We start from the raw sequence: 12,036 nt of genomic DNA on the forward strand, positions 1-12,036 counted from the left end.
CTGATCGTTTCCTTGATTGTCGATATGGGTTTTTCACCCGGCCCACGAGGGCGCGGTTTTCCTGTATAGCAAGTTGTTGAAGGTCCGGCAAGCCCGAGGGCACAGCGGTGTAGGAATAATAATACATATCAAATCTTCAACTTCCGGATCCCACAGCCGCCCCTTCTGAAGGAACGTCTGGTGATGTGCTTTGTTTGCTTTCAGGTTGAACCGCTTGGGCGGTGACACATAGCGAGATCGAGAGCCGTTCCTGTTGAAGCTGGGGTTGGGGTTTTTACTCTTGCTCTTGCTCTTCCGATCCTCGGGAGCCGCTGCCGGAGGGTCCAGCCTGAGGGAGTTCCTTCGGCGGGCAGGAGATGATTAAACAGCCTCACCGATGGCAGTCGTCCTAGGTGTCTCTATTGAAATCGGGGCTGGCAATACCAGCTAGGTTAGCCTGCCCAAGGTAGGTCCGTGTTAGCGTCCTCGTTTCAGCGATTTGCAGAAGAGGCCAACAAACGTTTCGCTTGACAGCGCAGCCTCCCACTGATTTCACTCCGCGTTTCTCTTCTCTTGAGAGCATAGAACCTGCGAAGCAAGCTTATATCTCAGCGGATAACTGATGTCCGAAAGAGAAACTGGGGCACGGCATCGAGAAAGCACTTAGTTTGTGAGCAGGGATGTAGGGCGCCAATGCGACAATAGTTCGACCTAGGCGTGGACGTCGACGATACCTAAGGTATGTTTTGGAATACATGGCTTGAGCGTGTGATGGGTCTGTCGAGGATAGTGAATGGGAAAGTCGGGCGGGCGCCACTTGAGCTCATATAAAGCCACACTGGTTCGCGGACCGAGACCACTGCCTTGGATGATCTTGGCAAGGCGACAGCCTCGCAACCAGGGTTGGTTCAGTCCTTCCCTACCTCCCTCTCAACTCTCACCCCCACTTTGAAATCTTGAAGTGTCCGCCTCAAATGCTGAGGCTGCGGGCCATTCGCACATTTGGGATTGGCCCTCCTTCCCTTACGCCCCAACTTTCATTACGTCCCAACTTCATTCCCTACGCCCCAACAGGCATGTTGGTAGCGACCATGACATACGGGTCAAAACCATGTATGTTCCTCATGTCTGGTCCCTGAAAACTTGGTGCTCAGATTCCTATATAAACTCGGGCTTATTCATAAAGCATTGTTGGAGCTCTCCCTGGGTTGTTACTACTTCTTCATCACTTTTTGTTCAGCTCCTTTGTCTCACGACGCAACGACGCGAGCATACCTTATTGCATCTTATGCCCTTCTGTTGCTCAGAATGAACGCTAACCCTCAATGTCATCTTCCTTCGCCAGAAGCCGGCAATCTGTAAGGTTCCCTAAGGCGCCGTATCAAGGCGACCATCCCGCTTCACACATCTTAGATACACACCTCCATAACCACCTTTTTTGATAAGTCTTGCTGATCACGTCAATTTTTCCCCTTCAAGGACTCCATCCACAGAGAACGTCAATTCATCAAGCTCCATAGCAACATTCGGTCGGTCAGATGCCAAAGCTTACACTTACAACCTCGATCGCTTTCTCGATCAAAACACGTGTGATGATGCCACCCTCCATGGTCGCGTGTCCGAGCATACCTTCCATCCCCATGCTCGAGCTCGCGTTCCGTTCTACAAAGCAAAGGCTGCGAATGCTATTGTCGAATTGGAGGCTCAGTTGTCAAATACTGGGCGGAGAGCCGACGCCAAGGGCAAAGCAGCAGCCAATTAGTGTCGCCATCATTGTCACCCCACGGCGTCGCCTTAATCTCGACTTCTCGCTTCCGCCGCGGTGGATTATCGATCAGCGTGCCATTGTGGAGAGGGAGAAGAACCCTTGCATCGGGCTGCGGGCATGCCGAATTGGGTGCAACAGAGCTCAAGGCATGTCGACAGTTGGGCCAGTTAGCGACGTCCGTACCGTACGGTACCTGATTTCGGGATCTGGGCATGGGGGCGCTGTCAAGGCAGTCGGGTTTGGTAACGAATACGGCAGGAATGTTGGAAAAAGGCCGTCCATTTCTTCTTCGTGATCGGAGAAACTAGAGAAAATGATTCATGTCGGTAATTTGGGAGAAGATATCATGTTCTCAGTTTTGGAAAAGGAAGGTTGTCATAATGTTGGGTATACTGAGGTATTTTCCCAAATTGGTTGGCAATTGGCTGCGTAACACGTTTGATGTGTCACTTTCAAGTTTCCGATACGCTTCAAGTTTCCAGGACGGATAACTACCTCCAAATAGTTCGAACTGACTGGCTTGCCTGCCCTTCTTACATGGAGGTGTCCGACCTCTGGGCAAGGTACCAGGTGTCTTCAATTCACAACATGTGCCAAGTCTTCAACAGTGAGACATCCCTCATATGAAACGCTTATTCAAACCCATCTACTTCAATTTGAAGTTCAAGACCCTTTCCTATCACTGTCAACTCCAAAAACGAACTCTCGCCAAATCCACAGCAACCGCCCCAGATGAATCTCGCCATCCCCCTCCTCAACGCCGTAGCATTGAAACCATTCCCTGCCGTCCTCCGCCAACCCCATTCGCCTCTCATTACAGTCACCACATAGACTGTCGTTCGACCCGAGCCCAGTCAGATGACTCGACCTGCGCGATCAGGGCTTGTCGGGTTAGGAGCTGTAAGCGAAACTCGGGCTCGGCGACGTATGCTGCCGCCGGAAATTGTCGGTGGAGGACGGCTGGTGAGATTTAATGGTGGTTTGCTAGGCGGAGCAGTGTTTGGTGAGCCCGTACCAGCACCCGGCCGACGTCATCGTGAGAGGGTGGTTTAAGTATGGTGGACTGTCGCTTGCATTGGGCGAGGTTGGGATTATGGCTCTGGATTCGTCAATCTGGTCGACCAGGAAACTTGATGTCGGAAAGCACACCCGGGAGGTTGCTTAGCAGCTCATGGAGATATCCCAATGTGCCTGTCGGAGGCATGTGAGGGATGCCTGCACTGAGTTGTGGCGGTGGCTCGAGAGAAGGAACACAACCGCAGCTCGATGTCTGGCGTCTGGTGCCCGGCGTTCATTGTCTGCTTAACTTCCTTGCCGCTGCGCTTCCAGCCAGCAAGAAGTTTTGTGAATGATGTTGAGTTCGTCAAGTGATGGACGACTAATCACGACAATTCCTACCTCGTCCAGATGCCAGGTAGTGGCTCAAATCCCTAAACCATGATCATTTCCCTCGAACGTAGCGGCTAATCCTGCGATCATCGTGAAGCCGAAGACAAAGGCCCAGATCCCTGAAGCTACGGCTGGGATATGACAATCTGGGAAGAAATCGAAACATTCGCCTCCTCGGCGTCAGCGATGGTGGGGAGGAGGCGAGGGCGGTCAGGCCTCGGTATCAGGACGATGTAGATGATCAGCAGCGCAGCAACTGGAGGTATCGACAAAGCCGATCCTCAATATTCCCAATCCACCAAGCAAGGAATGCATCTTGCGCAACCAACACAGTTCCTCACACCGAGCTAGCCAAAGCCAAAACCATTCCCGACTCAGGTCTCCATTCCCATGGTAGGCTTAGTTCCTGTCAGTCAGCAGCGGCGGCGTCAAGGCGGTCTCCTCAAGTCAGTACCCATCTGATCCCCCAACTCAAACTAGAATTGGAACAATACAAGGCGAACCACACTTACGAATTACCCCCCCCTGAAGCAACAAGCCCCCGCCACCCCCACCGCTACCCCCACACAGATATGCAGAAACGCAGGCCTTCCGCTACTGCCTGGGACTCAGACTAGGACGATCAACGCCCGAGAAACACCCATCACGACGAGAGCTGTCACCCAGTCCGCCATTCCACTATCCACCGCAGACGGACGACCACCTCCTGAACCCCAACTAAGCCGCCTCCCACAGCGGACAACACAGGCAACATCACCCCCTAAGAAACAACCTCACTCACAACCTCGGTCACTGGCCTCTACACTGGCCGCCATTGTCTTGCCAGACGGCAACCGAGTCGAGGCTCCGGACATTGCTTTAGTCACATTGACGTGTCGACATTACTACGTAGGTACCTGGGTAGACCTGGATAGTAATTGGATATCTGACACGATATGCATCATTGACTCCGGCAGGGTCTAGTCCGGCGTCGAGTGAACAGCTGTACAAATCAAACTCCGGGTCTAGAGGTCGCTCGGCAGATCGGTTGATAATTCCTTGGACCAATGAACATCCCTCCGATGAATCACTTTCTCGAACCCCGTCTCAAAAGTCGCTTCAGAGTGGTCGCATCGCACATCAGACTACGTGCAGCAGTGGCTGTATGGGATTAGTATGGATATGGCAGGAGTGCACTTTGGGCCAGGAATCAATGGTGACTTACGTTGCGAACAAACTATGGCTCCCGAAACCAGTACGATTGGTCTTCGGTATTGACGACGTACATAGCAGTCAAGTCGTCTTGTTGGAACCGGAACTGCTCTCGCTCCTGCTCAGTGGCGGCATACCTTGTAATCTCGTTGCACAACTCGGCGAAGCCTGGCGGTGGGCTCGGGGGCAGCTCCTCCGGAAGTATCTTGCGTTGCGCAAACACAAAATTCTAGTCGTATGCAACGTATGCGAAGGCGGATGATTGGTATCCCAGCCGGTGCGGTATGAACAGGCGCGTTTTGGAGTCGCCCAGTTTGGTTCGCAGCAGCCTGGACGGCTCATCGAGCGTGTTGTAGCTGGACGGCTAGCCGTATGTTTTGTCGGTGCTGTCTGCTTGGAGGAAGCAGTCGAGGACGGCTACGGGCACTTTGAAGCCGCCCAGGATGGTAATTACAGGTCCTTCTGGCATCATGATTCTTGTTTAGGTAGGTTCCACTAGCTGGCGGGGCGCAGTGTTCGACGTCCCAGAAGCGGGGAGAACAAATGTGTCGAACTGAAAGCGATCAAGCGATAACTGAGGTTGGAAATGTGACGGCGGGTGACCGAGAGCGAGATGGCCTTCATGGGGAACTGTTTGACTAACAGCTTTCAAGACATTGTTTCCAGGAATCTTTTTTGGATTAGGCGCGTGTAAATAGATTTGCTACCTGGTAGCTAACAAGAGAGCTGCCACACCGTCATCGACACCATTAAGGTAGTTCCAACCGGGTTTGACCCAAACACAGCGACAAGGTGGACAGTACAGAAGAGCTGAGAGAGAGTGGTGGCTAATTCAGTCTACGAGCTACCTATCTTAGCAGACATGCCAGACTTCTTCCAGGCACTCACCCACAGATCAAAACTCGCCAATACCCCATCGACCATTTGACCAACGACAAACGAGACAATACTAGGAGACAGTGTGCCACGCAATCAGTACCAATCCAGCGAGATCTCCCAGCCCGTTCATCGACGCGGAGGTCCATCTTCCGCTCAAGGAGAGGGGGAATAAACACGAGTAACGACAGAAGCTATACACAAAGAAAGAGACTCAAATTCGCTATGCACGCGCGCAGCCCCAGACCCAGACACCAGCAACCATTGTTCAACTCCGCAGCAGGGTACTAACAGACTGCCTTTGCTTGACAAATCAAGCTGCTGGCAGATATCCAATGCCTACCCAGCACCAAGTTTCTTTTCTTTTTTTTTCTTTTCTTTTTCTTGTTCTTGTTTTTATTTTTAGTTCAGGCCACATACAAGGTCTGCTGGTGCCCCTGAGGCACAATCACGTCCTTTCTAGCCTGTTTCGCCTGCTGGTTGAACTGCTGCTGGAAGTGCTGCGAGCGCTGTTGCAGCGACATGTGGTTCAGGTTCGCGGGGGCAGCATGCGACGGAACCTGGGGCTGCTGCGTCGGGGTCGGCTGCTGGAACTGGGCAAGCTTCTGCGGGTTGGAGCTCAGCTCGGCGAGGTAGTTTGCGAACTCGGGCGCCGAGAGCAGCATCTTGGTGAGCGAGGTCAGACGCGAGTTCTCCTCGATCAGGGCGCGGTTTTGAGCGCGGAGGAGGCCGGCGTCGTTGATCTTGTCTGTTAGCTCGCCTTCGAGCCACTGGATGTAGTCTGCAGTAATGGCGTTAGCAGATTTCGCAATGGTGATGTATGCGGGGACGGGCTTACCTTTTCTCCTGCTGCGGAATGCCCGCGCCGACACCTTATTGCGAAGCTGTCGCCGCTCCTTGCTGTCGAGCTTCTTGCCCTCCTCGCTGGCCAAGAACTTCTCGTCCTCGTCCATCTCCTCCTCGGGCTTCTTCTGCTTCGGGAAGGCAACGGGAGGCAGGCTCTTGATGGGCGTGTACTGGACAGGCTCAGCCCGCATCGAGTTGAGGATCTGCTGGACGCTCTGCTCTGCGATGGAGTCGCTCGTCTGCGGCGACCGGGCCTTTTGCGTCTTGTTGGCGTGCTGCTGTGCGTGTGCGCGCTGTGCTTGCAGCTGTTGCTGTCTCTGTTGTTGTTGCGCCCTGGCCAACGCCTGCTGTTGGTGGATTCCGGGCCACACGCGGCCGGGGGTACCCGTTAGCTCGGGCATGGGAATCACATCAGGCTCTTGACCGCCAATGGCCGTGGGATTGATGGTCGAGTTCAGGTAGATATTGTCGGCCGACGTCGTCTGGAAATCCATATCCAGTGAGGGAGCGTCCACTTGCAGCGGCGTGTTAAAGTCAAACGCCTCGTCTTCCCCAATCGACAAGAGCATACTGTTCTGTTGTTGGAAATCAAGGTACTCTGGAAGGAAGCTATGCGGTGGGTTCATCGACAGGGTGGTGGTCAATGCGCCCGGGACGAGGCCTGTTTGCTGTTTGTAAAGGTCGTACTGATGGCTGGGCGCTGTGAAGCCTTGGTTGGTCGGGAACAAGGTTGACTCGACCGACGTTTCTGTCTTGAGCGAAAGAGATGGCGACAGCTTGGTCGTTGACGAAGGCGAAAGACTAGGATGCTGGTATGTGAGGTTGCTGTTGTTGTTGTTGTTGTTGCTGTCGTCGTACTCTGAGAAGTCGACGAGGTCGGCAAGAGGGTCGAACCCGTTGGGTTGCGATCCCGCCATTGCTTGCGGTTGTGTCAAGTGGCCGGTGTTGCAAAAAACTCGGTCGCTGGACCCTTTTCCAATGATTTCCCCCTTTCGCTATACGTCCCAGCAAATGACGTCGGATGTGTTTTGACCTCGAATCGAGATGGTTGTTGTTTGGAAGTCGTGTTTGGGTGCAGAGGTGTGAAAGGAAGAGAAAGCGGGAGCGGAGTACCCGGGAGCGGCGGATTTGAATGTCCAAACGATGGACTTGAGGGACGAAGGGACTTGGCAAGAGGTGGCCCGAAGTGGGCTTGGTTGCAGCAGGCACTGGCCGTGACAGGGATGTTGCACGCTTTGGGAGAGAGGACGCGTAAGCCGATGCGAAGAGCACCGAACAGCCAATTCGGTCGAGCAGTACCCACAAAAATGCCAGAGCGTCAGACGAATCAGCGGCCCGTTGAAGGAACAGCCTGTTCACCGGCCACAACGGCGCAACGGGGTGGACAGCTCCGAGCCTCCGACGAGGTACTTTCTCTGGCCGCTAACTGCTGCGTACGCAAAAGTACCTTTCGCTCAACAGAAAGCTGTTGCCTTTGACTGGTTTTTGGCTGCCTGAGGATGATGATGCGGCGTTCGCTCGCTAACAGAACAACCGGGGACGTGGAAGCGGGCAGGCTTTCGCTGGAAACTGTCGCTACGCTACGTCGATCTAACGATCGATTGCTGTAGAAATTTGCACGTCTGGGATGGCCAGTGCCCGGAAGTGACGGCCGGGCAGTGCTCACGCCAGGGAGATTGGGAACTCCTGTTGGCTCTGCTTCCTTGCACAGCCTCAGTGGGCGGTTAAGGGACGGGATTGGGGATTATACAAAGGGACTCAACCCCGAACCAGTCGCCCCAACAGCCAACATGGAGTCGATCACGGTTACCATATCAGCCACCTTCTTGCCAACACCAGATGAACGACAACCATCCTCGTGGAATCCCCGGTTGCGGGAAAAAGCAGACATCGGACGGAGCCTCACGCAGGGGCCGGAACCTCAAGTGAAGTACAGTATTGAGCTACGTACTCGCAAATCATAAAGAAGCAGACAAGCGCTGGGAAAGAGATCTCATGACTGTTTAATCCGTAAAGATCGCGCGATTGATGAACTGCCGAGTCAGCCACCATAACTTGGACGTCGGCATTGCCCGCCTCGGTCGGCTTGTTGTGAGCCCGCCTAATACCTGTCCACAGCGATCTTAAGCTCACGATTTTGTATTTTGTCTGCTGCAGCCCTAGCTTTTTGGATACTCTTTGATGGAGTTTGCCGATCGCTTTTGCGCGAGCTCCGTACGGGGCGCCAGAATAAAAGCGTTCCAGAAGCTTGCGAGGTTGTTTCAAGATAGGCGCTGCTCCTCCACTCCACGCTTCGGCTTGGCCTCGGAGATCAAGCCGGCACTTGGGAGTGGGTTCACGACGGGGCACAGGGAGAACATCTTGCTCACTCGTACACCTAAGGGATATATTGTATCAAGCTTTTCGGCTTCAGATCTGGTAAGGTGATGTCTCGAATACACCGAAGGCAACTTCAAAACCGAGAAGGGTAAAAGGAAGCAAAGTCACGCCCACTTGGAACAGTTGCACTACGGCCACGGCCGGGTTGACGAGTCTGGTAGTGACAGGAATCATGTTGATACGTACCTTAAAGAGCGTTTCACGAAGCTGAGGAACCTGGGGATTGAACGCCCCATTGGTTTCACAACCTCCGCGCCAGCGCCTTGCTCGCCCCGAGCTGCATCAGAATACACGTATATCACCGGAAGCTCCATTTGCCCATGTAGTGTGCGGAACAAGCCGTCCTTGCCCACATTCCGCTCACATCCCAACCCTCAGCGCAATTGCAATGTCCTTGTTACCAAATCCGATATGGATTGAAATGTCAGTTCGAATTCTCACCTGCTGGGCTCTTCTTGCCAGAAGCAAGCCATCCTAGCGGAGCTGGTCGTCTTATAAATCACCTCATCGAAGCGCGGGGAAGGAGAGAAAAATGGGGGGAAAGTGGCTGTGTAGGTATTGGTGTGGCGGTGTGGCGCAGCACCCAGCTGAGTAGCCGTAAGGCAACGTACGGAAAGTTCAAAAGCACCTTTCCTCAAAGAGGCTGAGGTAAGGCAATCCAATTGGGTACAGGTGCTTCCCAAATAGTACAGACTGAGTGTCATGATTCCCCAAGTACCCATTCTCGCCATCCCAGTGCAAACGGCGACCAAACACCATCTAATGAATAAAACGCTTCTCCCAATTGAAGATTGTGATGAATGAGCGCCAACAGGCCAATCACAAAAATGAGTAGTCCTGGTGGGGATTGAACCCACGACCGTCGCATACCCATGACCCTCGCGAGGGGTATAAGAGCGAAATCTTAACCGCTAGACCACAGGACTATCTCCGGTGATTGGTGCGTAAGCGGTATCATGCCTCTTTAACAATTCCTTCACCTTGACCGGATTCAGCTCGACAAGCACCATATGCAAAGCTAACCCAGAGTGATCGAGCTTTGGACCTTTCAACCGATCATATCCTCCACTGGCTCATGACTGCAACAGTCTTTGTCACCTAGAATGCCTCCGCCTAATACAACACAACGCGAACCAATCCAGTACAAAAATGTAAGCCGCAAAATACGAATACTGTATCAGGTACCTTGGACATGACCACACATGCAAAATCTACAACCCATTTCTTCTCCGCCCACCACTCTTACTCCTTGCAATATGGCGCCTCATCGTCTTGCTCGTTTCGACCAAACTCCGCTTATTCTTGGCCCTCGCCTTGCCGATCGTCATCAAGAAGTTCTTCTTGCGTGCCTTCTCCTTGTTGGTGGTGCTCTTGCCCTCGGCCTCCTTCTTGGCCTTGCGGATGGCCTGCGTCGACTTGTGCTCCTCGCGAGCGGGCTTACCCTCACGCGCCAGCGCCACCCGCTCCTCCTTGGTGGTCTTCTTGCCCAGTTGTGCCGGCAACTCAATGTCCTCGGCCGTAAGCCCGTCCTCGATGTGCTTCTCGATGAGCTCCTTCTTGCGCTTCGAGGTCCGCCCGAGCGCCTTGTCGATCTTGGCCTCGCGCCGGAGCTCTTCGAGCTTCGCGAGATCGGCGGGCGTGAGAATCGAGGTCGTCGCGAGCTTGGATATCCTGTTGTACTCGGCTTCTGCGGCGTCCTGTTTGGCGGTGTCGACGAGATTGGGGGCTTCGGAGGAGTCTCCTTTTTTGCGACGCTTCGTGGCCGGTTCGTCGTCTTCCGACTCGCTGCTGACGTCGATCCAACCGCCGGATGACTCGCTGTCGGTCGACGCAACCTCCCACTCATCCGAGTTGAAGCCATCGTCTTCGGAGTCGTCTTCTTTCTTCTCGGCATCCCCGTCTTCTAAGCCCTGTTCCTCCCGCTTCCGTCTCTTCTGCTCCTCCTTGTACTTCTCAAGCAGCTCGATGCCTTCGATGCCACCTTCTTCTTCCTCTCCAAACCTCCGCTGCTTGACCTCACCTGACCGCAGGCCCATGGTAGCCTCCTTGCCGCGGTACTTCTTCTGCAGCAGCTCGGGGTAGACCTCACGGTAGAGAGACTGCAGGCCCTTTGCCGCCATGACCACGCCCTTGTCTTTGCTCCTTTGGTACATGACGAGATCCTGAAGCAGGGTCTCTGTCATGCAGAGCGGCTGTCGGAGGGCAACCTCCCGGATGGCATTGATGCCTGCCGCTGCCACTTCGGATGCTGATGCTTCCGAGACGAACTCGTTGGCGATCTTGACAACCAGCGGTTCAATGACATCTGGCGGTACCAGGTTGTGTGTTGCCTGGGCCAACGAGGCGAGGAATGACGTGACGTTGAGCTGCTTAGGCGTGAGGTACCGCACGAACCACGAGTAGAGGGAGATGATGGTGAGCTTGTGCAAGCCGACGAGACGGGTCACTAGCTGCAGGATGAGGAGCTTATTGTCGAGAGTGAACTTGTTCTTGGTATTTTGAAGGTGTTTTTGGAATAGCTTCTCGGCGAACCCCTGGGGATCGTGGATGAGGTGCAGCGCTGAGAAGTTCAGGGGATGGGCGGCGTGCTTCTTGCGTTCTTGCCTAATACCGGTCAGCAACAGCCACGGACGGTGGATTGTGGCTGCCTACCTCTTGATCTTTTCAATGGCCTTCTCGTATGCCTTTTGGCGCTTTTTCGTCTTCTTGTTGATGGTACTCTGGTGCTTGACCTTCTTCAAATCAATGTCCTCGTCGCTCGACTCGTCTTCGGCCTCTTCCCGCTCCTTGTCTCCGCCCAGAAAGAAGCGCACGCCACCGATGACCACTTTTTCATTATCACTGAGACATGCCTCCTTCATGACATCGCACGGCCTCGCGTCGGTCCATATCTGGCGGCGCCACAGCTCGCGGGTAATCCGAGTAGCCCACATGCCCTTTGTTGAGGTGCGGTCCGAGGTAACGAGATTGTGCAGCACTGTTTGGATGGTGCGGTTAAGGCGATGGTTCGTCGCCTTAGAGTTTGATTCCCTCAAGTCACTGATAATTTTGGTGTACAGTAGGGATCGCAGCGTCTTGCTTGGCGTCGAGATTAGGATCGGGAAGAGGGTGGTCAATAGGCTGGTCGAGTCGATAACATCCTTCCTCCGCAGCAGTACAAGGCTGCCCACCGCTTTTTCCCGCAGTTCCTTGTCAAGGGTCGCATGGTGCTGGTTCAGGAGCTCCTTCAAATGACCGGGAAATGGAGCGGTGAGGTCGGGGTAGAGGTCGGCGACGTGGGCTACTAGGTCGACGAGGTCGTGAAACTTCTTGGTATCTTCGCTCGAGACAGTCGCAGGCGACGAAATAAAGATCTGGCGCTGCGCATCGTATGCGAGCCACTGGTCGTAGAATTCCTGGGCGTACGATCTACGCTTCAGTTAGCGACGAATTCGCACCTGCGACGGGAGGAGGGATTGGGCAGAAACACACCTAGGATCTCTCCTGATCTTGTACTGCAGGTTGACCAAGTCGGCCTCAACCTTTTCGAGAGCGGCGACCTTTCTCTTCATTACGTACCGAGCGCTGAGGTGTAGTTGTTGTCCTCAGATTGTTGTCTGTTAGCTCCG

General features: G+C 54.0%; 3 protein-coding genes and 1 non-coding gene across 4 annotated transcripts; 1 reads left to right on the forward strand and 3 right to left on the reverse strand.

Annotated features, from left to right (window-relative positions):
* The first annotated feature begins 1,404 nt into the window (after nt 1-1,404).
* On the forward strand, nt 1,405-2,206 carry N657DRAFT_404031 (uncharacterized protein). The gene has a single exon (XM_062787203.1). It carries the CDS (start codon nt 1,518-1,520, stop codon nt 2,040-2,042), a length of 525 nt encoding a protein of 174 aa, XP_062642020.1. The 5' UTR covers nt 1,405-1,517; the 3' UTR covers nt 2,043-2,206.
* A 3,360-nt stretch (nt 2,207-5,566) lies between these two features.
* Nucleotides 5,567-7,058, reverse strand: N657DRAFT_651469 (uncharacterized protein). Its single transcript, XM_062794169.1, has 2 exons — nt 6,042-7,058; nt 5,567-5,984 (listed from the first exon to the last, which is right to left on the reverse strand). The coding sequence occupies exons 1-2, from the start codon at nt 6,964-6,966 to the stop codon at nt 5,611-5,613; spliced, it is 1,299 nt and encodes a 432-aa protein (XP_062642021.1). The 5' UTR covers nt 6,967-7,058; the 3' UTR covers nt 5,567-5,610.
* A 2,202-nt stretch (nt 7,059-9,260) lies between these two features.
* Nucleotides 9,261-9,354, reverse strand: N657DRAFT_t167. Its single transcript has one exon. It is a non-coding gene; the product is annotated as a tRNA-Ile (tRNA).
* A 5-nt stretch (nt 9,355-9,359) lies between these two features.
* Nucleotides 9,360-12,027, reverse strand: N657DRAFT_694532 (SDA1-domain-containing protein). The gene is made up of 3 exons (XM_062797291.1): nt 11,900-12,027; nt 11,081-11,836; nt 9,360-11,032 (listed from the first exon to the last, which is right to left on the reverse strand). Exons 1-3 carry the CDS (start codon nt 11,977-11,979, stop codon nt 9,640-9,642), a joined length of 2,229 nt encoding a protein of 742 aa, XP_062642022.1. The 5' UTR covers nt 11,980-12,027; the 3' UTR covers nt 9,360-9,639.
* Nucleotides 12,028-12,036: the final 9 nt, after the last annotated feature.

This window comes from Parathielavia appendiculata (genome assembly GCF_033297405.1).
Source record: "Parathielavia appendiculata strain CBS 731.68 unplaced genomic scaffold N657scaffold_53, whole genome shotgun sequence".
Lineage (NCBI taxonomy): Eukaryota > Fungi > Ascomycota > Sordariomycetes > Sordariales > Chaetomiaceae > Parathielavia > Parathielavia appendiculata.

Coding starts and splice junctions, on each gene's coding strand:
- N657DRAFT_404031 (XM_062787203.1), top strand. CDS start 1,518: ATGCCAAAGCTTACACTTACAACCTCGATCGCTTTCTCGATCAAAACA.
- N657DRAFT_651469 (XM_062794169.1), bottom strand. CDS start 6,966: ATGGCGGGATCGCAACCCAACGGGTTCGACCCTCTTGCCGACCTCGTC. Junction 5,985..6,041: donor ATTCCGCAGCAGGAGAAAAG/GTAAGCCCGTCC, acceptor CCATTACTGCAG/ACTACATCCAGTGGCTCGAA.
- N657DRAFT_694532 (XM_062797291.1), bottom strand. CDS start 11,979: ATGAAGAGAAAGGTCGCCGCTCTCGAAAAGGTTGAGGCCGACTTGGTC. Junction 11,837..11,899: donor AAGATCAGGAGAGATCCTAG/GTGTGTTTCTGC, acceptor ACTGAAGCGTAG/ATCGTACGCCCAGGAATTCT. Junction 11,033..11,080: donor GCCATTGAAAAGATCAAGAG/GTAGGCAGCCAC, acceptor GACCGGTATTAG/GCAAGAACGCAAGAAGCACG.